Source organism: Anser cygnoides, chromosome 23 (assembly GCF_040182565.1).
Source record: "Anser cygnoides isolate HZ-2024a breed goose chromosome 23, Taihu_goose_T2T_genome, whole genome shotgun sequence".
Taxonomy (NCBI): domain Eukaryota; kingdom Metazoa; phylum Chordata; class Aves; order Anseriformes; family Anatidae; genus Anser; species Anser cygnoides.
In genome coordinates this window covers 2,683,369-2,708,334 of record NC_089895.1, presented here as the reverse complement: position 1 = coordinate 2,708,334, position 24,966 = coordinate 2,683,369, and the positions used below count along the sequence as shown (strand labels likewise).

Sequence of the window (24,966 nt, the reverse complement as noted above, 5' to 3'; positions counted from 1 at the left end):
ATCTACCTGATTTCTCTGCCCTCTGCATTTTAAGAAAGCTGATAGAGAAACGTCTACCCAACTCTACGTAACAGTATCACCGAGGAAACCCTACAAGTGACTGCTCACAGGCTTGGCTGATGTAAGCACTACTCCAGCCCCCTTTGCTGCCCCTGCTGACGACATAGGTACGTCTCTACTACTAGCTCTGACAAGCCTTTATTCTCCTTGGCGCAAAGGTTATCATCATATTTGACTGCGGTGCTCTGTGCAGCCTGTCTCCTGTACTGGGCATTCACACTAAGCTGGGTTACAATCTTGCTTTGTTCTGGTGGGAGGAGATGACTCACTATTTGTTCTGTGAGACTACAAGGGGACACCTTGAAGCAAAAAATGGCTTTGAAGTGCCAGCTTGCTTCACAGAGCAGATGGCTGGGATAGGCTGAGGTTAAAGACATTCATTATAAATCCATCATCAAACTAGGACATAGATGTACAGTGATTATCAGATCAAGAGAATGTGCTCAGAATGGCAACTTCTCTGTTGCTGCCTGAGCTACACAAGACTGCGGCCAGGCTTTGGTGAGTTGGACCAGACTCTCCTTTCGCAGACCTGACAGCAATACCACCGAATCCAGAAAGAAGCTGGAAAAGCTATATGGCTTCTCTCTGCACAGTGTCTGTAATACCCAAATACTATCAGCTAAATGAAATTAGCAATCACCCTCCAATGCAGAAATTACAAACTCAGACTGCTAACATACATATAGATCATCAGTGTAAAAGGCCTGCAGAGTTCTCTCTTTCTGCATGAAACTGGAGAGAAGAAACTCACACGCAGAGGGCTGCAGAGCTTGCATTTTGCAGACAGTATCTTCCCTGGGTAAATCAGCATTTCACAGTAATAAAGTTAATGGAGCCCTACCAACCTTTACCAGATAAGGATTGGATCCCAAATAATTTAGTAGTGAAATGAGAATTGAGGCCAACATGCAGCTAAAATTATTTTTGTTTAAAGCATGGTTCAGGTTAAGCAGAAAGCAATTATTTCCTTTGATGCACTCGCACACACACACTACTCAGTGGTGAATAATCTGCGTCCCATATGCCATTATTGAAGAAATTTGAAGAAATCAGCCTGCATGAAACACTTTCTTCAGAAAACAATACAAACTTCTCAGCCTAATGACTTCTGTTCCCTCAAGGAATAATATAAATTAGGCTGTGTTAAATTTGTAGTCATTTTCTTGTCACGTAGTATAATGTTCATGAGTTTATGGTTAGAACACTCCCTGCTTTCATTTAAAATCCAGTGTGGCAGGGTTTATCTTACTTTGTCTGTTAAAAAAAAGCCATTCCAGACTGAATAATTACTAAAAAGATTTTTCTTGCAATATATACATCTATATATATATTTTTTTAAGCTGTGGACACAGTATATCTTATTTTGGACTTACTTCAATATTATACCGCTCTTGGAAACATAATTTACAATTGGATTTTGAGTGGCAAAGTAAATACGGCAAAGTAAAAATACGGAATATTTTATACATCACTCCCCTGCCACCTTTTAAACAGTCTCCTCTGAGGTTAGTTAATACAATGACATTCGGGATTTGCTATGGGAAGAAAACAGTAAAATCAGTTATAGAGCAACATTTTCTTGTTCCATCTTTTGAAGATGCAAATCAGGGTTAAAAAAAATGAACATAATCGCAAGGCAACTGAATTATTCTGAATAAAGCAAGGCTCTGCATAGTGAATCAGCATTGATGGGCAGACATTTCAGGACTACCAGTTAGGACAGTGCAGCTCTAAACCAGTACCTAGTACTAACTGCTTGCCACTGTTCCACGCTTCTCTGCCATTATGTAGGCTTTAACATCACCATGTTAAAATTAAGGTAAGTACTCAAGGAAATAAGAAAATCAAAAATAACAGTCACCTACAAAAATACTAGTTCTTAATCTCATTATGTCTCATTCCCCTCCTTAATGATATTTACGGAACATCTGTCTCATCTCTCTAGTTAAAACCTTGCATTTTTAGAACCATTAGGGGCCATGTTTATATGGAATCTTTGGGAGTTCAGAGAAACATTTCTTCATCTTCACGTACACAGTTTATATTGTTAATAAGAACATCTCTATGCATTTGCCCAACTGACCAAAATGACCTTTAAGGGATTTATTCTGGTCATTTCCTCCTGTGACCCAAATTCACATTTGAAGCCAGATCTTCAAAGGATAAAGAGTAATACTTTAACCCACTGCAAATTGCAAACCTAATCTACTCTTAAGAGAGCAACAGTTACTCAATTTGAGAAAAATTGGTGGGCAAAAATAGACTAGAACTGTTTGTCACATGTGTTCACAGCCATTTAATTCCCTGTTAAATACCGTGAAGACTATACATTATTTCTGCTGTAAAGTCTTTCAACATTAATTAAAGAGCAAAAGCCCTGCACAACACCACCGAGCTATGCCTTGGAATGTTAGTCAGCTGGACTGTATCACATTTAGATTTTAAGCAAAGGTCACAAAGCTGGATTTACTGCTCAACTCAATTATTTTTTTTTTTGCTCACTCTCCAAGCTAAGGGGAGCTTCTAAGGTGGTGTACAATACCTATCTTGTGTTTTCTTATCTCACGGTGAGTAGCATGACCAGGAGGAAAAAAAAAGGAAGCGTCAGTAATCAACAGCTACATTCCAGTTATGTCTGCATGGAGGAGTGACCTCACATATTGGTGAAACAACTGAAGCATATCTTGCTAGCATCATCGTCTGTATAGATGTTTCCTACTTTCAGTTCTGGGTTGATCAGATGACAGATTTTTGTACAACCTATAACTTCACACATCACATTTCTGTTACAAATTAAAGCCTTCAAAAAGGCAATTGGTGCTTCACCTGTGAGCACTAAGCTTTAAAAATTCTATCAGAATCCATTTCTGTTCGAAATACTCTTTAAAAGGCTATCATATTTCATACCTGGGCATGAACTGGCTAACCTTTAGAACTCACCACAACTAGCAGAAATCAGAGAAAAAGCAGCTCTCCAATCAAAACAATGCTGCTGTGAAGCAGACTTGACTCTACTGAACAACTCTAATCCAACCTTCTTCACTCCTTATTTGCTGCTAACCTCCCTGCAAACTTTTCACTTCCCACAAAAACAACAGTAGAAGCCTGCTCTGTTTACCTGGATGTTTTTTGACAACCCCAAAAATGCACATTATGTCTGCTAAGCCAATGTTACACAATTCCACAGGGCTTCATGAAGCTCTGGGTGGGGTGTGAGAGCTGATGGGAACTGGGGAGGCACATCACAATTCCAGCATTCTGGTTTGCAACAGAAGGTCTCCTGTTGCGCTCTGTCAGTTTAAAATCAATAGGTTTTTCCTGCTAACTCTTTGCAGTCATATGTGGATGATTGGTGAGTATAAACAAAACTGTGTTCTTCCCAGTCTGATGGCTATTGTTGGTAATTTGTGTTGCTGTACCATGCAGCAACAGTACCAGGCTGGGCTTCTGTTGTTCTAGGTACAGACAAGAGATGAAGATACAGAAGACAAGACACAATGGGAGAAGAAGATGGCAAGATGAGAGTAGAAATCTTACTAGCAACTGAAGTATTTTTATTACAAAGCTTAACTTATCACTGGATGATGCTAGATGATGTATTTGAGGTTCTTCTGTAGATATTTTCTAGAATTCTATGACATGGTTGCATTGCTCCAACATTAACAGGTGGGACATGAAATAAATGTTTATGGTGGCCTGTGCGTATTACAGGCTGCTTGGTACTCAGAGTCTATGGCAGAACTTACTTTACACCAAGAAATTTAATTACCTACTGTATATTTCTGGTTTCTTTATGGAAAATGTGAGGATTTAGCATTTCAACGACACCCTCACCACAACGAATCACGACTTACCTCCACAGTAAAGCGTCTCGGTTGCCACTAGAGGTCAGTAAAAACAGGTTACACCACAAATAGTAACATCGTTCAGCGGTACGTTCAAGAATGATGGGATTCAGAAGCTATCCGAAACCCTGCTCCTTTATTTTGGGGGACACGGACTTAAGTCAGGAGCGTGCCAGCTAGCACCCTTGGAAACTAAATTCATTTACTCACGTAGTAGGCAGGTAGCACATGCTGAATCAGTAAAAGGTCCTGCACAGAGCTGCTCCCATGGGTTTGAAAGCCAGTACAGAGGGACCTCCGCTAGGGATGAAGGACTGTCTCAGGCTCAGCATCCCCATCAGGCTTCAGCTGTTCCACTGAGGCTGTCTACAGGGGTGATAGTTACAGCAAGCTCTAGTATTGTGATACACACGCACCCTCTCCCTACTGCACAAGCGTGCACAATCCTATCCACATTTATAGGTGATTGCACACACAGTGCTTTGCACAGCCAACAGACAAGACCATTTTTGGTTATCTCTAAGTATGCCTGGCTAAATTTTAGCTGTCGGTGTACAGTGGCTCACCCTGCAGTATGCATCTGAGGGAGACAAGCAGTATGCTCCTCTTTAAGAGCTTCCAGAACCATCCCTTCGAGGTACTTTCCCAATGTATTTTTATGCTGCTCCAAAAATTGATCCATTAATATTCACATCTGAGTGAGAATCACAGCAGGAATGAAGCTGCCTCAGAAAGATACTGGCTGACTGAGGATGAAATGCTAGGTTTGGACAGTCGCTTCAGGAGATTTTTATTTTAATATTCTGTGAATTAGACATTTTCTTAAACCTATGTGCATGCTTCTAGAAAGTCAGTTTGTATCTCAATTACATTATGCAGATTTGCTTTCTTGCACATTTCTTGGATTCTCATGCACACCAAGATCCAGCATTTCATCAAGGAGACATATCTGCAGGCAATGTGACAGCTGCTTCCTGGCTCTCTGAGCCGGCAACATTTTATTTGGGTCATGCATAGTATCTTTCCTTCTCCTTGAAGAAGGTAGAATGTCTGCTCACTTCTGACGGTGGGAGATACCAACACAAAAATTAAGCCATTTTAGAAGGAAGACTGTCAAGGAAGACAAAGTTCCTATTGCACGTTTATAGCAATGCATAGACTGTTTCCTGAGCTAGCAATGCATTGCACGGGAAGCTAAATTCAGCTTTTACACTTGACAAGTGCAACTTCACTCATCTTAATGGGAGTTACTGCAGTCTGAGAAGATTACATACTCACTGGATCCCATCCATAGAAGGATCCCTTCACGGGAAGACTTCTCATGTCCACAAAGCTGAAGATGGGATTACCTCCATGCTACTACCTTTGTGGAGGTCAGATTGCAATAATAACGCAACCTTCAGGCCACTTTTTCAAGAGTTCTACTCATGGTGAAATCTACTTTTAAAGTTTTGCAGGGGAATGTTTTGCTCTGAAGATTACATAAAATAAAATAACAAAAATCCCAATAGGAACTAAATCCAAGTTCTGTCTCATTTACTAGCAATTAGAAATATGGAAAATCAATATTAATAGTAGGTTACAGCTGATGCCTACAATAAATAAATATTGCTAACCAGAAGAGCTCAATACTTATTAATTATACATTACTTAGTAGGGGAAACATCATTAAAACTTCTTATTTGGAAAAAAAAACAACATACTTTGCAAAATTACTTTGATGTGATGGAGTGTCCAGAATGGCAGCTTCATAAATAAAGCTTTCCTAAGCATTGCTCTTCAGTTTGTACTGGATTATGTGGGTGTCAGCTTGGTCTGTTCCTTGCTGTTCTGAGGGGTGCTAAGATCCAAATAAAATCAGTGCTTTCAGGGCTTTATGTTGGGTTGAACAAAATGCTACAAACTCTACACAAATCTAGATCTTCATTTTGAGGCATCACGGTAGGATGAACCTGCAAGTAAGAGCAGAACCCAGTCAAAATAGTTGAGTTTGAGATAAGACCTCTGCAAAATTAGTCAACCTTACAGGATAATGAAAAAAACAAAACAAAACAAAACAAAACAAAACACCATAGATTTGTGACTAAAGGATGGGTAGAAATTTGCTGAAACATTCACTGACATCTCACTGGAAAGCTTGGTAGGACAGATCATTTTGCCAATTGGACGCAAGCTTTGAGCCTGTAATAAAACTTGCCGACAAAAAGGTGTGACCCAGTTTCTTATTCCATCACTGAACCACTTGCACAGCTCTAAATATAAAACTGTTGATAACATATCCATATTTGTTGCAAAGGGAGCGTACTGCATGAACTGCACCAGGCAACAAGTTGTATATTTCCAACCATACTGCAAAACTGCTCTTTTACTTTTTTTACATACAAATAAACATGAAAGTCCATGATGAAATTATAAATATATTTGTGTTATTTTTAAACATGGCACTACACAGTGAAAGTCATGTCATTTCATTTCTCTTGAAAGAGTAAGAATAACATAAGACAGTATTGATACAGAATATCTTCTTGCTGTCCCACTTAATTCTGTTCCAGTGTGTTTTTAGAAATAATAACCTTAACAACGGTAGCATTAAGTCACATTGAATAAGCTGTAGAGCTAACAGAAGTAAACACTCTTGTGCTGGTTTTAACCTCAGCATGGTGCAAACTCCATTCCGGTTGTGTTAGCCAGTGGAGTAACTCCACTGATGTCATGACTCCACAGCTAAGTCGTGCTGATGTGAGATCCCAATAGATCTGTCATGTAACTTCTGCATCAGCCTCACATACGTAATCATTACACATAGCCCCAGTACAGTGCCTCCCTCCCCCTTGTATATCTTGAAGCACTTAAAAAAAGATAAATAGTTGTTATCTTCATTTCATAGGTAGGAAAATGGAGGCACAGACAGAAAAAGTGATTTGCTGAAAGTCTTCGAGCTGGTCGCTGTTAGACAGGGACAATACCCAGGTGTCCTGAGTCCTAATCTTGTACCCCATCTACTGGACCACAGTACCCCTCAGCACACACAGTGTATTCACTCCTGTCTGCCTGAACAACCAGCGTGACAGATACAAGAGATTTGGAACTAACTGTCCATAAAGTCCATTCATATTAACTGAGCAAGGCAATATTATAACCAGAATGTTTTTAAGAAATGATAGCATTTACAGTAGTTAAATAGATGCTACTTTTTATCAGTTCTATTTTTTTATAATAGCATACAGTCCTTAGATTGTTATTACTATGTTATTTCTTAGTGTAAGTAAGCCCTCATGGCTATTCTAGATAATACTTCAAATACACAGAGCTTTAAAAAAATATTTCCATTACAAATATTTTAAAAATATACTTATCCTAAAAAGCTGTCCGGCACTATTCCAAAAATCACTTGTAATAAATGTCTCTTTTCATTTTAACAAAAATATCTACCGTTATATAGAAGAGCTCAAGTTTTGACAAATCTATAATAGTCAGAAATATCTTGGGCCAGATTCCACTCTTGTTTATACAGTTGCCAGTTTGGATCACGGTGTTCACTTCAGTTGTGTTACTCTAGTATAATCAGGAGCAGAATATAGCCCTTAGTGCTTTAAAATAACTAAACAGACTGAATACTGCAACAGTTCCTTGGGCCTAGCATTACAGGGATGGGAATTCCTTTACTTCAATGTGTCTAAAAACACAAAAGAATCTTGTAGTTAGTATTTGTGCCATAACCAAAGAGGTGCCAGGCAGCTGCATCGGATGACTCAGATCTAGAACCATATTTCACCTATAGAGAAGAAGTTTTGGCTCAATGATGCCTGCAACTGTGCCATTAAAAGAAGAATGAACGTTTAGAGAGAACAATTAGAGAGAGAAAATGCCAACCTTCCTATGCTTTCTACAGTTCTAGGAATCATTTTAATTGCATTTTGTTACTTGGAAAATTGCGTGAGCTTATTAGAATCTCCCACTGCTTAGCTCTAGGAAAGACAGTTTTAATTTGCTTCCATATTTCCAGCTGAAATGCCTCCATCTAGTCAGTTCTTTTCAAAGTGCATTTGAAACAAGCTATTAAGTGCTTGCAGCAATCTGCATCTGACCGGATGGACAATGTGGAAGCTGTTAGTCTTTTTAAAACACTAGATTTTTTTTTTCCCTTTCTTCCTTTTTCTTCCAGCTTTCAAATTTAAATTGTTTGATTAAGGTTCATAGAAATCAATCTGACCTCATTGCATCAGGTTACATATGCACGTAAAACTAACAGCCTCAGATGCAAACGGCAATTCCTACCTTTGACCTTCACAAAATTAGAATGCAACCTTAAACATTTCATCTAATTCATATTTAAAGCTTTTACTCTAGTTTTCTTCCTAGACATTGGCTGATGATCTAGTAACTTACAAACCAAGGAGATTTTAAGTATATAGGCTAAGTTCAGTCCTCACTGTCGTCTTCATCATCATCGTCATCTTTACTGGGAGCACATCTTTGGAAGCAGTGTACTATAGTTGCTAGGAAGAAGCTTGATAGAATTGCAGCAATGGAGACTGCGACTCCAGAGAAGATGATGATAAAAAGGTCCGTCAATGACAAACTAAATTTGCATTCACTAAAGCTGACCTCAGATAATTCATTCAGAAAGATTCTTCTATTTTCTACAGGCAGGGAACACTGGATTTCATGGAGACCTGCAAAGAAGAGGAGAGGGAAACAAATCAGAGGAATATTGATGAATCCTTCTGTTGCTCTGGACAGATACTGAATGTCTGAAGAAAAACTGAAGAAAAGGGTTAATTCCAGGTTTATGAATTTGTATGAAATTCAGGAAAAATTTGAACAAAATCTGACACTATCTAAAAGCCATTACATAGCCCCCCTGAGTGCCCCCTCAAGACATTAAGCTATTTTCACCCTTACTCTTCCACGAGGTATTACCAGGGGCTGTGATTTTGAGGATTAAAAAGCGGGAATACTAAACCCAGTATGCCTGGAGACTCGGAAGCATTTCCGTACTAATTTCTGAACACAAATTCTGACTCCAAAACAGGATAAAAGGGACACTGAGTTTCCTTCCACACCTTGGTGCCTCCTACACTAATTTTTCTTCCATGCACAAAACTACAGTTGTCTTTTTCTTCTGGTCAAAAAGAAAAATCTTAGGTTTAAAGGATTCTTGTTTGACTCTGACCTGATTTCAACCTTTTCTCTCCAACACTCCATACACAGACTAACAGATATTATTTCTCCATGCATTACTGAAGAATGCCTACAGGTGGGTTCTTTATAGTAAAAGTAAAAAAATCAAAATTTAAACAGTGGTGAGAATATAATTTGGTAGTAGGTAGTAAAGGCATATCTTCAATTCCCTCTTCATTCACACCAGGAAAAATAAGGAGAGTATATTAATGGGCTGGAATGGAAAAAATAGTGAAGTGAATGAAGTCTGTATCACTGTTAGCAAGATAGCTTTTATCTTGCTGTTGAGTATATGAATGTAAAGGGGAAGTACAAGAACTGCGTATTAATGACATGAGAAGTGCTGCTGTTTTCCCTGACACACACATTTATTATTGTCTGCTGATGATCACAAAATGGGATCCCAGTTTCAGAATCTGCATTGCTGTGAGCACTCGCTGTACACGGTATTTCCATTGCACAGCTCCACATTGTGCCACTTTGCAGAGAGGATGTGGGATAAGGTTTTCGCCGCTTTTACAAATTCCATTTTTTCTTGTGCTTGAATTGCTAAGGTGCGTTTTGTTTTATTACAAAACCCAGGCTCTTAGCACTCGTGGTGCAAATCTGACTAGTTATCTGGATCCAGCCTGGCTGTTACGTTAATTCGAGAGGGATTTTTAGCCAAGACAGCTGGGGATCCATTCAATGCATCACCCTGACTTATTTGACCCGTTATCAATGATGACTGTATGAAATTTTGATCCCTAAAAGCCGTCGTGTATCTGTTTTATCTGCCTAAAGTTCTGTTGCTTTCCTTCTTTTCTCACCCACAACCTAATGAAAGCTGCCAGCAGAACAGGACACTAGTCAGCATGCCCAAGGCTGAATGGCTTCCTCTAGGCAAATTGCCACCTGAATACATGTGACATTTTTTCCCTGAGCCTGGAGCACACTGCTGGTGCACGGCAGATGGCGAGGCAACTTGCTCTGCAGACCTTTGAAACCTCTTGTCTGTGGAACTGGCCTGGAAGGGAGAGGAGCCACCCGGTTTCAAACACTCTCTGAGCCTTTTGGAAATCTGGAACCTGCAGCATTCACACACACCATGCCTTGTGCACAGGCTGACACAGCGGAGCACTGGAGCGTGCCTGTGACTGCACAGATGGTGAGAGGAAGTACACACTCCTGCACTCTGTAGCTTGTGATAGAGCTCTTTGTACAAACCAGGAGAAGTTAGAGTTGTTGGCACTGAGTCTGTATTTCCTTTTCATCTAGACTTGAGAACAGCAACTCCAGGGGAAGAGCCAGAGTGACAAACAAAAGAGGACACAAATGGGTACCTTTCCTATTCAAAGCCATAAGAAATAAGAGAGGAGAGAAAAGCCATACCCTTCGACTCCAAAACCTGTGTCTTTCTAGTAAGCTTTTAAAAAAGGAAATGGTTTTCAATAAATTAAAGTGGGTAATCAAAGCAGTTACTGCTATTGTACAGAAACAGCAAGAAAATGAGTGTAACCTATTGAAAAATTGTTTGAAGAGGAGTTCCTCACTAATAGGAAAAGATCATAGCAATATTTTGGCTGAAAAGCCTGGTCCAAGTGAATGTGCCATCTAAAATTCCATTTCACTTGTAGCAAGCACAAACAAAACAAAACAAAACAAAACAAAAAATATATAACTTTGTTTCTGTAAAAAAAAATATAAAAAAATATATAACCTTGTTTCTGTAAAACAAACCATTAATAACTGCTGAGTTCTTATCAGCACTGCTATTTTCATAACAGCTGAGCTGTGTTCTCTGCGTGTCTAAAGAAAGATTGCACAGGTGACCATAAACAATTCTACTTTGTGAAAGAAATACTCTGGTGTCCTCATCTGCCAGCTTTTAAAATTATCTCTGTGCTGCAGTGGCCTTGATGAGCTGGAGTAGCAAATCTAAGCTTCCACAAGGAATGCAGAAAAACAATATATTATAAAGAGAAAGAGAGGGGGAAAAAAAACACAAAAACAAACAAACAAAAAACAACTGGCGTTCTAAACAGCTCTACTTACTGCAGCCCTCGCCTCTACAAATAACTTGCTGCTGTAGCATCTGCTCATGATCCTAGAGGGAAAAGAGCCCAATTGTTCCGCAGTGTTACCAGCAGCAGTTTTGCCACAGACCTAAATGGAACCTGTAGGCTCTGAGCTCTATTCCTCTTCCCCAATGCTTTCACCTAACGTCACAGCACACAGAATACAAACCGAAAAGAATCGCCAATGTACCAAGTCACTTAGAGGATATTTCTTGCTAGGAGAATCAGTGTACTGTAATGATTTTGAGTCTGATTATACAATGAAGAGATATAAAAAAGCTCTTCTCTCTCCATGTAGCAATCGGTACTGAAATCTAGGTCATGTTCTCAAATCAAATAGATAAGATAGGAATTTTCTACTTGCTTTATTTTTCAACACTCCAAGGTGCTAGCTTAGCCTCCAGTTTTTTTGTGGAATTCTTAGTCATTGAAAACAGTAGACGCCAACAGGCAAAATACAACATCATAAATCAGGAGCCAGTATAGAGGCCTTTCTATCTCCCAGCTAATGTTTCACCCACCCTGCATATGCACCATTTGCCCAACAAGACGTGAATGAACGGACTTCCATCCACACATAAGGCAGTCTGCTAAAATCATACTGGAAATCATACTGGAAACCTAGAATGGCTGCAGAGTGCAGTGGAAGCATGGCAGTGACTGAGGGAGAGAGGACCATTTATTATTACATCCTGCCCAGCGAATGTTGGTTTGGTTTTTTGTTTCTTTGGGGGGTATTTTTTGCTGTCTTGTGACACTATTGCAAACCCCAATACAATTAACAGAACCTTTTCTTTTGACTCCAAAGAGAATTTGGAGTACTTGGAAGGGCCTGTATTTGTAATAGTAGTAAGCTTAGCAGCTTTATTTCTAGTGACGCAAGGAATTTCTCCTCCCAAAGCTAATGCAGCCAGTATTAGACCAGAGCTTCCAATTGCTTACCTGAAAACACCACAATGTGAAGGTCAGGGGCATGTCTGTCTAGGACAACACAAACAATGCCATTTCAGCTGCTTCCTTCCAGAGCAGTATGGAACTTTGTATTACGTAACAGTACATTGGCCTTAAGAAATGGGCATCCAATGTGTGGAGCACTGATGTTATGTGCTCCGCCTCTCCTATTATAATCGTGCCTAGCAACATGGCCAGTTTTGTACTTTGCTTAGGCAGAAAGTAATCCCAGGTTATCATGCACCCTCTACATGAGCACCCTCCACACAAGCCTTGCAGAGGAGGACAGTGCCATTTAACCTTGGGGTCTGCTTTCACCCATTTTGACCACTTGAATCATATCATTTTCTGATACATAAACACACTTTTAATTCAGTACAACCTGTTTAATTTATTCTTTTAAAAAATCAGTTAGGCTTCTTGTAAAGGGTATCACAAGGAGGTTCAATATTTATTGCAGCAAGAAAACCTTTGATGATAGTTATATATATCTCATTGCTCCCACAACATGTTCAAAGAGTTGCTTCTTCATACCAAACAAATCTGTAAATGAAATAACAAGTGTGAGCGTGTTATAAATACGCAGCTTGTTATTTTGGTCAGGGCCATCACATTATCTGTAAAAACTCCAGCTGTCTCAAGGACAATGTCACGCGCTCTTACTTTCTGCTATGTCCTCTGAAGAAGCAGATGTACTACACCGCCAGGCTGTAATGAATTGTTTGCTTTTAAAATGGGAATGCTTTGAAGTCCTAGTCAAGGGCCAGGTGCTAGATTCTGCAGAGGCTGGTCTCTAAATACTGAAAAAATGAGTTGAAATATGGGTCTGTTCCCAGATATCTAAGTTATGTGGGGAGTGTGAAGTTGTTGGAGTTCTAGAGCCTTATTTTTTAAAGGGAGAAGCATTGGATTTTTTTTTGTTTTGCTTTGTTTGTTTTGTTTGGTCTTTTGTTTGTCTGATATTTTGACTGCATTGTGAGTTGTGCCTTTGTTTTATATTCCACTGGCTAAAGACAAGAAGCAGCACGTATCACTTACACAGGTAGACCTGACTATTTGAAGGACTCCTCGTGTCATGATTTCTTAATACCTATGCTAACTACACCTTTTATTGGACAACTTCCGAAATTCATTATTACTTCAGTATTGTGGTCTTTGCCTGTTAACCCTCTGTAGCTGGGAAATCTTGCTGTATTTTGGAGGTTGAGTTTAAAAAAAGAAGAAAAAGAAAGGGAAGCCCCAATTCTATTGGGTCTTTGTAGACTTCACATAATACAATTATTTAAGAAATATATATATAATTATGTATGCTCTAAAATAATAATGTACAGCAGTGCACACTAGTATGGGATTATGAAAATGCCCACTCATACATATACTGATATATACAGGAATACATGCAGAACAATGTATGAATAAGCCATAAACATAAGTGTGTTTCATGTAAATGTGTTCATTACAATAACTGTAAGAGCACTATAATATGCTATTCAAATATTTTAGGAAAAATAAAATTGATATTTGCCTTTTTGGGTGCAATTCAGCTGTTCTCCCATGGCACTGAATGTAGTTTACACAGACTTGAAATGTTTAAGTGTGGTGTTTTATTTCTTGTATGGTATTTTCCCTCCAGCTATGGTTCTCTTTAGTCTACTTAAACATCATCACTAATGTATTAGATCTATTAATAAGCAGTGAGAGAGGCCTTGCTTCTGAAGAGATATGGAATTTCATTAAAATTAGCCTCAAGCTATCAGAAAAGTAAGGCTTAAAAAACTGAAGCCTATATTTAGACCCCTAAATAAATTTTTTTAATGGCCAAATGCCCTAGAGTCTCCTAGTTTAACATCAGAAAGTACTTTATATTTAGCCATTGAAGCAAACTGTCAAGTTTAACATTAGGTGCCACACTGCAAACTGTCCTCACATCTTCAAATCCCGAGAGATGGAAGTACTCCAAAAAATCTTAGGATGGAAGAAACAGCGAAAAGGCAGTGGCAGCCAGATCATTTTACTGAAAATGACTTGGATATCACCTTATGTATTTATATATATATACATATATATAGAAACAAATCTGTTGCACTTGTTAGGTAATCTTATTTCTCTTAGGAGTTTCTGCATGAACAGAATAAAAGCTGCTGAATGGGCATTCTTAGGGCTTTTAATTCCTCTCCAAAAACTGGATATTATGTTCTGTACTAGTGATGTGCTAGCATGTGCATGATATCCCGGGAAGAATCGAGCTGTAATGGACAGAACAGTCTGTCCTGGTTAGCAGAAGCTTGCTCTGGTTCTATATTAGTGCACGAAATTAAGGCAGCCTTGTCTACATAGCAGATGAACATAGGTACTGATAAAGAACAGTAAGTCAAGAGGACTTACAAAAAGCTGAGTTGTTTTACCAGCTTTTAGTTAGGTTAGAAGGTCAAATGAAGCTTGTACTCACATATAATTATGATGCTGTGTTTTTAAGACAATGTTTACCATTTTCAGTGAGCCCCTAAGGGCTACTCTAAGGGCCTAGACTACAGAAGCATGACATTATTTTTTTTTTTTATTTACAGAATAAATTTATTTAGTAGTATATCTTGGATTGGAATGGGATTATAAAAGGACGTGGAGAACCAGGAGATGATCACCTCGGGCACAGCCTTTCTGAACAGGCTTACAAAACCCATTCCATTCTCACTGCACTGATTCAATACTGAATCTCGTAACCACTGCTTTTTGTACTGAATTCAGTTCAAGGACCCAGCTCCAGAAGGCTGCTTACAGTCTCATTGTCCCCCGATCTTAGCTTTTTTCCTGCCTCTCCTCTCACTACCATCCTTCCCTCCTATTCTTTGCATGGACGGTCTTTACATGGAAACACACCTCTTTACCACAGTTTAACTATCCATCCAGACTGGGGAGGTACCAGCTACAGAAGTCCTAGAAGTAGCTAAATAGAACCCGTACCAACACTGGCACTAAAAAAATGCTCTGGGTCACTTAAGGATCTGTAATCTTGTGTACAAAACTTTCCAAAGTGGAGCAACAACTGATTAAATGAGGAGGAAAACACGGTCCTAGATATGGCCTTCCTGTTGTCACATAGGCTTTGCAGTCCTCCCCTATAGCTCATCTTACTCTGATTTTAAATGCTCAAAACATATATTGCCTTTATTTATCAAAGAGAGTACAAACCTACTGGGAATTCCATCTCTGGCCAATCCTGAATGAATTTTTCAAGTCTCTCTGGAAATATCAGTGTGCAAATAAGAATGATCAGTCAAAAACTTCTCCGTAAATTGCTTAAGGTCTTTCTAATACTGTTATAATAAAACGGGCAGCAGAACCTTTCATTCATGCAATGGATAGCGGGGAACTTAAATGGAGTATTTGTTAACCAGACAAGGTTGAGAAAGCACCACTGCGTCTAGTATGAAAAGCACACAATGTTTCTTGCAGTCCCACAAACTCTGCACAACTTCCTCAAACATTTTTTCCAAAGAAACTACAGGGAAGACAAAAAAAAAAAAAAAAAGGAAAGAAACGAGGGTAAGATGATGGAAAGGAGACACTCTGTCACACTAAGGAATAATTAAGCACTAATTAAAAGTCATGTTAAAAATGCATTAGTCATTAGCAAACAAGGCACAGCTGCCCAAAGCATGTTCACAGAAAGTAAAAATCAGCAGCAGATTTCTACAAAGCACTTCAATATGTCGACTGCATACCTCCTGTCTTTGCTTTTGCTATGTGCATTTTAACTGAGTCCATTACCTTCAAGATGAGATGCTCAGAAGGATTCGAGAAATTTCTTTTGTAGTGTCATGCACTCTAAACAGCACCTTTCACCAAGAACTTATTCCATCAAAACTTGCTGTACTTAAATGCTGGAATGGCAACATTTCTGAAACTCATTTCTGCAGGTAATGGATGCCCACAACCTTCTGCTGGATGAGCCCAGAGTTTCAAACAGTATTATTGGAAAAATTAGGTTAAGAGACAAGGCAGGAAAGGAAAAGTGCATTTTTAGCAAAGATAAAATGTGATACAGAACACAAACTTTGAAAGTAGAAGAAAGCCCTTCCATACATTAGAAATTGATGAATATTTTTGTAAGATTTCCAGTTTCCACCACAGCAGAAAACACAAATCTCAAAGGTGACTTGGTCTAAGAAGGAAAGAAGGAAAGAAAGAAGGGAAGAAGGGAAGAAGGAAGGAAGGAAGGATGGATAATAGCAAATTTCCTTGGACTGAATTCAAAGCTTTGAAGCGTTATGCATAAAAGATATTTAACCAATAATCATCCTTCCCCTTTATTCAGTACCTTTCTTGCTTTCTATCATATTTTTCTTAATTACTTCTGTCAGATTCCTAACAAACTCTCTTCTTCTTCCTCGGCTTTCTTCAATTCCCACTTCAGCGAACTTCAGGCTTATGAGATGTTTTTTGTAAAATTCAAGAAGATAAAAAGGATTCTGTAGAACAAATACATGCAAGCAGAGACTAGAACATAATAGCATACACCTCAGATATGCAATTTCCTTGAATTCTTTGAATAACACATTCAAGACCAAGTTAGACTTCTGTTTTTTCAAGATATTCTTTGTTCTGAGAGTTTGCTTGCCCCACCATGGAATAAAACCTTCAATGAAAGACAACTGTCTTTAAAGGGACAGAGATCTTACAGAAGCTTTTCTATTTCCAAAAAAAATATCCAGTATTCTTAATCTCCATACTCCTCCTACTGGGAAGCTTTTAATGTGCATCATCAACCATCATGCTGCCATTCAGGCTTATCAAATGCCTGTAAAATCAAACTCACCCTTCCACAGAAAATCTTTTTAAGTTTTACAACTTAACTGTCCCATTGTGACCCACAGTGAACACTTTCTGTCTTCTCTAGGAAAAAAACCAACTGTTATATGTTCTCCACCTAGCACCATTTCACTGACCTTCACAGTTCCTTCTTCTACACTGCATTATGCACATCCATTTGTTTTTTTAATCCATATTAACTAAATCAGAGGGTAAAAATGTTGTTTGGTTTTCAAGGATGATGAAAATTCCATTATTGATATCTGTCTTACAAATAGAAAAATATATTTGCTTTTCTATTTTTTTAAAGCAGGTAGAATGCTGAGTTTCGTTGCAAAACTTTTAGGGCAGTTTCTTCATTAAGTCTGCTTGCAAATTTGGCATGTGAGAGTAGTTTCTTATTGCAAATCAATGCCTTAGTTAGAAATTTAGGTTGGATGCATAAATGCTAGGATCTGTAAAATGATTCAAATCCCAGCTGCTTGTGTGCAGCGACAAGCTAGATTTGCAGAGGCAGCACAGCTGGAATGAGGCTTTCCAGTCAGCTAGTCAGGCAGGCCAGCAGAAGCTGTAACTTCACAAGCTTTTTCTGGTAGCATGCCAGAAAGAAAACGGACCTGGCTTTTGCAAAGCTAATGAGCTGAAGTATGCCTTTTGTTCAGATCACTGAGTTCTCCAGAGGCCTTAATTGCAGAGGTAGAGAGTTTCAGGATCAATTATTGAGATTTCTGTTCTGATTGACAAAACTCCAATTCTTAAAGCAAGCTGGTATTTCTTTTGCAAAAAACAAGGGCAGTTTTGACCAGCATGACATTTTACTGCAGTGCTAAAATTAAAAGGTGGAACAGTGGCTAGGCTTCGTAAACAGTTGCAGCTTGAGTGATTTCTCTCAGACATGCAGACAGGACACATTAAACTATTTTAAGTGTCATTGAAAGTGAAGAACCCAAATGAACTCCCTATACGTAAGCCTGCCGGTGTATTTCTCCCAGACATTTATCTTCTGTTGCTACTGGTTCTGACTCCCCAGGGACTGCTATGAAACACTTCCAAATTGCACACCTGGATCCTACTTCATTCACAGTATAGTTGGAGTGTGTTTCTTTTCCACTTTGGCATACCTTTTCCCTTTCTAGTCCATTCTGAAGCACCCCAATCCAGCAGAAGACACACATGACACTGTACAGAGTCTTTAGCTTCTTTGCAGCTCTTTGTACTTTGTGTGAACACGCTGGGGATCACTGATGCAAGTTACTGTCATTCACCTTTCCATATTCTTTCCCTTCTCAGTAAATCCAGGTCACAAAGTTTGTCATTTAAAAGCTGGGGAACATCAGTCTGTCACAAGACTGCTCTGTAGCGTAAATCACTGCATATTCTTAAAGAAAATCAAGAGAAGAAAAACCCCAGCCAACCCTTTTTTCCATCCTTCTGTCTTCCATTCATAGAGGCCACGCAATGGAAATGCTCGAGTTTCTGCAGCATCACAAGAGACAAATATACAGCCAAGATAAGGAAGCTCTTTTCTTGGGACCTGAAAATGTATTCTTATATTTTTCTTTTGCAGTTTTTCCAGGCAATGCCTGCTGCCCTACTTATCCTGATGTGTTTGCTGCAAGAATACTTGCCTCCAACCTGATAGCAGTATCATGAGGAAGCCAGCAAGTCTGAATGCTGAGTTTTTGAGTTGCTCTTCCCACTCCTCCCAGGGAAGATGTAACACCACCAGAAATGCCAGGCAAAGAGGGCTTTGGACAAGTATAAGCAGACAATTAATGCTGGCACGATTAGCTCCTAATTGGTAAAATGTTGCAACTTCATTATAAACCGATGACTGTGTATAAAACCTGATCAAAACCCAATCCTAAGAATTAGTTCTACACGGACTTTCGGAAAGTTGCTTTGAAAGGCACTCAACTGTGGACATATTGTTTTAAAATGTCACCGAGAGGATCTTTTCTTTTGGGGATTAGTTTTGCTCTCACTTTCAGGAATAATGTTTTACTACTCTATTAAAGGAGGCAGCCAGCATTTTTTGTGACAGCAGCTCACAAGGAGCAATCAAGGTGCTGAGTTTGTGTGCTCTTCTGCATGCAGGCACTGAACCCTCACCGACATGACTGGCTGCAAAGACATGGGTAGATCTGCACCTGGGAGTAAATGCAAAGCAGAGCATTTGCTTAGGCAATGGTCAGGTGGGCAGCTCTGAAAAGCAACCATTTAAATATTCGCTTCTTTCCTCCTCGTCTTCCCAAATCGAACCAAACTGAAACTTTGAAAGGTATGGACAGGTAAATTATTATTTTTTGGTTATTTGACTGAAACACAGCTTCCACTACTTTCAGTGAGGTACAATACTGTAAGAAAACATCTGCAAGCTTGCAAGAGGCTGGGGAACACTGACACCGAGACGGAAAGCTTAGGTACTTGAGATTTCCAGACATAAGAAGTTCAGATAAGCTTAAAAACACTGACAGGACAGGAAAGAAAGAGAGATGGGCTGCAACAGACTCTAACTGAACAGACTCAGTCTGGACGAAGGGGAAGGAGCTTAAAGTTCATGAAAAGATGGAAAGCATGGGGAGGTGAGCTGATGTTTGGCTGAGAGCCAGCAGGAGAGATGGGCAAATACTTGGCTCAAACAGAGTGAACTTTCACTAGAGCACCGGGAAGGTGGGGGAACAGCCAAGGTTTGGTGTACAAAGGGTAAAGATTTCACTGAGGAAGACAGGAAAAAACAAACAAACAAACAAACAAAAACCACTTTTCCCTCAAATGACTTCATTATTATTATTATTATTATTATTATTTACAGCTAAGAATATTTAAGGCAACCTAGGTGAATATAATAAAAAATATAAAAAATGCCACCCAAGGTCATGAGCATAGAAAGAGCTTGAATAAGTAATTGCAAACTGATGATCAAGAGAGGAGACAAAAGACCTCTGAAATTTCTGGGCGGTGTTTTTCGCCTTTTGCATCTGATGTCAACCACCCACTTACTCAACCTCAGCCCATTCTCCTGAGACTCTCCCCCAGCCTTTTACTTCTCACCATCTTCTTCAGGGACGTCATCCCTTGGACAAAGCCCAGACCCTAGTGATTTTGTGTAAACCTGTACACCCTTGGCAGCCCTTACAAGCTTTTATGGTCCCAGCAGTCGCCCTTCTGCTAGCAGCTGGGCAGCTCAATGGCAGGAGTTTATGCTCCAGTGCTTGTTGGGAGGCAGGAACTGTGAGGTGATCTCCTGTTAAAGCTGGGTTAAGGATGGCTTTGGGGTCAGGTGGGAAATGAGGAGCAAAACCTTGGATTCCCAGGGACACGTGGCAGTCTTCTTTGTCCATGCTCTTCTGAAAATTACTGGCCCAAATACCAGAATTATATATCCTGTATTTTGGGGTGTTCCAGAGCCATTTTAATTTATTCCTAATATTGGAAGCAGTGCTATTTCAGTAAAAGCACCATAATCGAGCTATTGAACAGAGTTTCAGAACATCACAACAAAATAGTTCTGGGAAAGGGCTGACAACCACAGCTGCATAAACTGCGGATTTAACTCCTCTGTAGCAGCTTTGTAGCTGATGAGTAAAATGTGAGGAAAATCAGCTTTCCTAAGGAGTTGGCACACAATATTTAGCTGTTCAAAGGGCTTACTGTAGAAAGAAACCCAAGTCTGGAAGAGAATCAGCTCTGGGCACAATGAATTTGAAAAGGCTCCTTCACTGCCTATGTGAGTTTAGTCTATAAATTAAAATTATTATGGCTTATTTTTAAAGCTTATTTCTTAACTGGGAGGAAGACCTGCTGCTAAAAAGAAACCAACATCATTTTAATGGCCTCTTTTGCTGAAAGCATGCAATTAGAGTTCGACCAAAAGGCAGTTCAGGTCACTGCAGGCAGGACGCACAGGCAGTTTGACCAACACCCCTCCTTCCCTCCAAGACACACGTACAAAGCAACGTGCACGCTGTGCTCTAAGCCACCGAGCTTTACCTTTCTGGAGCTTGGATGCATTGTCCTGTATCCAGCTGAAAAGGTTGGCAAAGTCACAGTCACAGACCCAAGGGTTGCCCTCTAAGCGTATAGTCCGCAGGGAGGGCAGCGCTTCCAGGGCTGCCACGTTGAGGCTTTGTAAGTTATTGTCATTCAGTTCTAACACTTGGAGCTGTTCCAGGTTCTCAAAAGCAGCCTCATCCACATCCACCAGGTTATTGTTTCCAAGGCTCAGTTTTATCAGTTTTTCTGCTGACTTGAATATCCCAGCATCAAGCTGTGTTAAATTATTGTAGCTTAAGTCTAAATACACCAGTTTGGTAGAGCTGCTAAAAGTGCCCTCTTCTAAAGAGGTGAGGGAGTTATTCCTGAAGTCCAAATAGACCAAATCTCCATAAAATATAAAGAAGTCAGCTGGTATCGCCTGAATGTTGTTATCGGCTATAAGAAGTTTCCGTACATCCAATGGAAATGGATTAGGAACACTTGGGAGTCCTTGATCCCGGCAGTCTATGGTGTGGTAGTCCATACAGCTACAGACAGCAGGACAAAAATGACCCCCGGGTAAGAAGAGCAGGCAGACAAAGACAGAAAAAGGCAGAAGGCAGAAAGGAAAGCATGGCAACATCGTCAAGGATTTGAAAGCTGTGATGAGCACCACTTCTAAGAGAAGGACATTTTGCCTAGCTGAGCAGCAGTGCCTGGTACTCGTGTGTGTGTGTGCTCGTCTCCAGGAGATCACATATCATCCCCGATCCGATGGCAGCGGGCTCGGCAGGGGGAGGGAGACAGTGACTGAAGGGGAGAGGGAGGCAGGCATATGTGAGGATTTACACTGTCAGAGAATGATAATACCGTACAATGCAAGGGAAAGAGCGATGATTGGGTAAGCCGAGGACCTTTCAAAGGACTCCCTTGCTTTTGTGAGCTAAAAAAAGCTGGGAGCCTGGTAGCATATTTGCTGTATATTCCAGCAAATGGGAAATCACACCTAATCCTGTGGCTCTGGCAGCAACAGCTCACGTTTAAAAAGCCCTTCAGGTAATGCACCCTGATGAAAAAAATGATTTTGTTTCTTCACATGTGCCTACATCAAAGTGACCAACACCCGACAGAAAAGCAGGTGTGGGTCAGAAGTATCCGGCTGACTGCTAAGGTCTCTTTTCTCTTTTATTTGTAAAATAGGGAGCAGAAGAGCAGCAAAGACAAGGAGAAATAGCTTGTGCTGTTTCTGGATGCCTTGCCAGCTTTTAGGGCAAGCATATTAACATTATTTAAATGACTCATTATCTTTTAATCAATGAGAATAATCTACTGCAGCAACAAAGAATATGGTCTCAAAAATGAGGGTGTTTGTTTTCCTGTTTTAATAACCTAAACGGCTACTTCCTAATATGGCACTAGTAATGTCCTTCGGGCCAGATAAAAGCAAAAAATGTGGATCAGACCTTCAGCTAGTTAAAAATGAATGGATTTTCTTCATTTTCAGGGCAAAAAAATATTTGACAATCAATCTGCCTTCCTCCTGCATATCTGCTTCAATCAGCAGAGATGATTTTGCAAGAAGGCATCTGTGTTTTTGTGACACCCCCAAATCCACACCCAGAAAGGTAGGATCTCTGCCAGCTGCAAGCTTAACTTTTAACTCCATCACTCCCTCTTCACACACATCCTGTAAGCAGACAGAAATGGGACTCTAGTGCTTGGGCCACACCTATGTGCTATGAACGAAGATTTTTCTAAAAAGACAGATTGTATTTTGGTGTGTACATCCTGAAGATTAAAGCACAAACTCAAATGCCTTTGGCAAGCTCATTCCCAGGTCAAAGAGAGGCCAGTGATGTTGATTTAAGGTCATTTCATAACTGAATTCAGAGTATTCATTCAGGACAGGGTACAAAAAATTCCATCTAAGATATCATATCCTCCCAAGACACCAAGAGTTACATTTAAATACAGAAAGTAGTACCACCCTCTCCTTCAGTGAGTGATACTGTTTTTGTAAAAGAAGACCCCTCCCCTTCTCCTTTCATTCAATAAAGACCCTCCTTAAATAGCAATCTGAAGGTGAGACTGTTCCATGCATCTGCTCCACCAGACAGTGCCAGGCACTGCTGTGTCATTCTGTTATTTCGCATTATTACAGACTTTAGAGTGAAATGCCACAATATCACTGTTTTTTCAAACACGTTACGCTGCACAGGACTTTGGTTTTGTGTTACGGCTTATGGCGAACACAAGGAGCATACCTTTTGCATACTTCCAGTGGAAGTCTGTTTCCTTCCACAGCCTTTCTCGTTAGCCCCAGTATTTCTGATGACAGCAGAAATTGTTGAATTGTTGAAGGTGCACAGCAGGATCTGAGAGTACTGGCCCGATGTACAAAGGACGAAATCCAGTCGGTAAAAGGGAACTTTGGATAGAAGGCCAGGGTGGGCACAAAGAGGGAACAGTCATGGATGGGACAGAAGCCAAGGCAGCACTTGCAACTGTGCTGCAAAACACACACAAGTTCACACACACACAAGCACTTGAGAAAACCCTACACAGGGATGATTTTCTAGCATGCACAGAACCACCTTAGATAGCTAGTACTATGCTCCACGAAATTCTAATGTACAGCAGGAAAGATAATTAAAACCTTCCAAAATCACTGGACCTCTTACATAACTCCTTCCTAACCGGCACTAGAGCTGGAGTGACTGACAAGCGTAACTGACACAGCATTTTGCAGTACTGATGTACCTAACTTCACATTTCTAGATGGCTCTCCAGTGAAGTTATCAATATACAGCACTTAAGGGTCTCCCTGTGCAGACTCTTTCTTTTTTCCTATCAAATGTACGAAATCAGACCCTGACATTTTCTTTTCCAAGATGTCTCAGCATTATTACGCCTGTTTCACAGATGGGAGACTCCAGACAGTAAGGCATGATTTGTGAAAGATCCAAGAACATGTTAGTGGCAGAGGTAGGAACAGGACTCAGCTTCCCTGAATTCCAGCCCTTGCTCCAATTCCTGCTCCTTTCTGTATGAAAGGGACCTTCCCATTCTCAGCTGTTTGTGTGTATTCTTGCTGGTATAGGGGAAGCACTCTAAGCAACGCTATGTTCACAGCAATGCTGCACCCTTGCATGCAGTTTGCAATTTCTCCACAGTATTTGTGGAGCTTTCCTGTCCGAGATGTTTGTGGAGGGGCTGGTAGGAGGCTATAGATTATTATTTTGGACTAGGTATCCCACCGGTTTGTCAAACAGAGGCAGAGCATCCAGGCAAACATGCATTTCAGTGGCAGCACATAGCACTGATCTGCCAGACAGGACCAGCTGCAGTGCCTGCCATCGCAGGCCACCTGCCAGGGTCTGACACCTTCCTCTTGCCGCCTTGGATTTCTGAGTTTCTCTCTGACCTGTCTTCCTCTGTATAACATTTCCTGTTTCAGTTTGTCTTTCAGCTCCATTCTTTCCCTAGCTCCTGCTTATTTCTGTACCTCATCTGTTTCCCTCAAAGATCAGAAATTCTCTTTAATCTTTTTGAAGCTTCTTTCACTTGCAGACATTTCAGGCAATTTTGGATGGCACAAAGGAGATTCTGAAAAGCTTTCTACCTAATAAGATAGTAAAGCTTTATTTCTCTAACCTTTTATTTGCATCAGTTGGATACAGTAACCTATATTACCATACACAGGGCCTGGCCAGCTATCTGCTAAGTGCACAGCACCCTCTTGTGCCCTGTGGGACAGCAATCACTCCACAACCACTGTGGGCTCCTACCAGAAGCTATCAGTGAGTTTTACCGTACTCCTGTAGTTCCTGAGTTTCATTGCTTCCTCTTCCAGTGGCCTCCTAAAGACACCCCAATCACTCCAAGCAGGAAAATGAGATACATAATTTTGGTGGTGGTGTTCTCTCAGGTGCTCCCTCTAGAGAGGTGTACACTAAAACAGCAGCAGCAGCACAGAGCGAGCCTCACTGATGCGTGGACCTGTGAAGGGAAGCAAATGCAAGGAACAAAGTGAGCCTCTAGTTCCCTGCTTGCACTAAGACACAGGAGCTGAATTGCAC

The 24,966-nt window shown here is 40.2% G+C and overlaps 1 protein-coding gene across 4 annotated transcripts in view; it reads right to left on the bottom strand.

Annotated features, from left to right (window-relative positions):
- The window catches only part of LRRC38 (leucine rich repeat containing 38), a 72,938-nt gene that overhangs the window by 4,251 nt on the left and 43,721 nt on the right, over positions 1–24,966 (bottom strand). Inside the window, exons 1-4 of one of the 4 annotated variants that reach the window (XR_007164749.2) lie at positions 20,903–22,866; positions 8,298–8,584; positions 5,612–5,860; positions 4,119–4,274 (exon numbers count right to left, since the gene is read on the bottom strand). Coding sequence is in view for 2 of the 4 variants with exons in the window: in XM_066982296.1 (XP_066838397.1) it covers positions 8,331–8,584; positions 20,903–21,530 (882 nt within the window). In the remaining 2 variants the exon portion in view is untranslated. Of the gene's footprint in view, positions 1–4,118; positions 4,275–4,313; positions 5,861–6,312; positions 8,585–20,902; positions 22,867–24,698; positions 24,887–24,966 lie in introns of those variants that run through there. The other 3 variants (XM_066982296.1, XM_013187877.3, XR_010826413.1) reach the window with 3 other exon arrangements.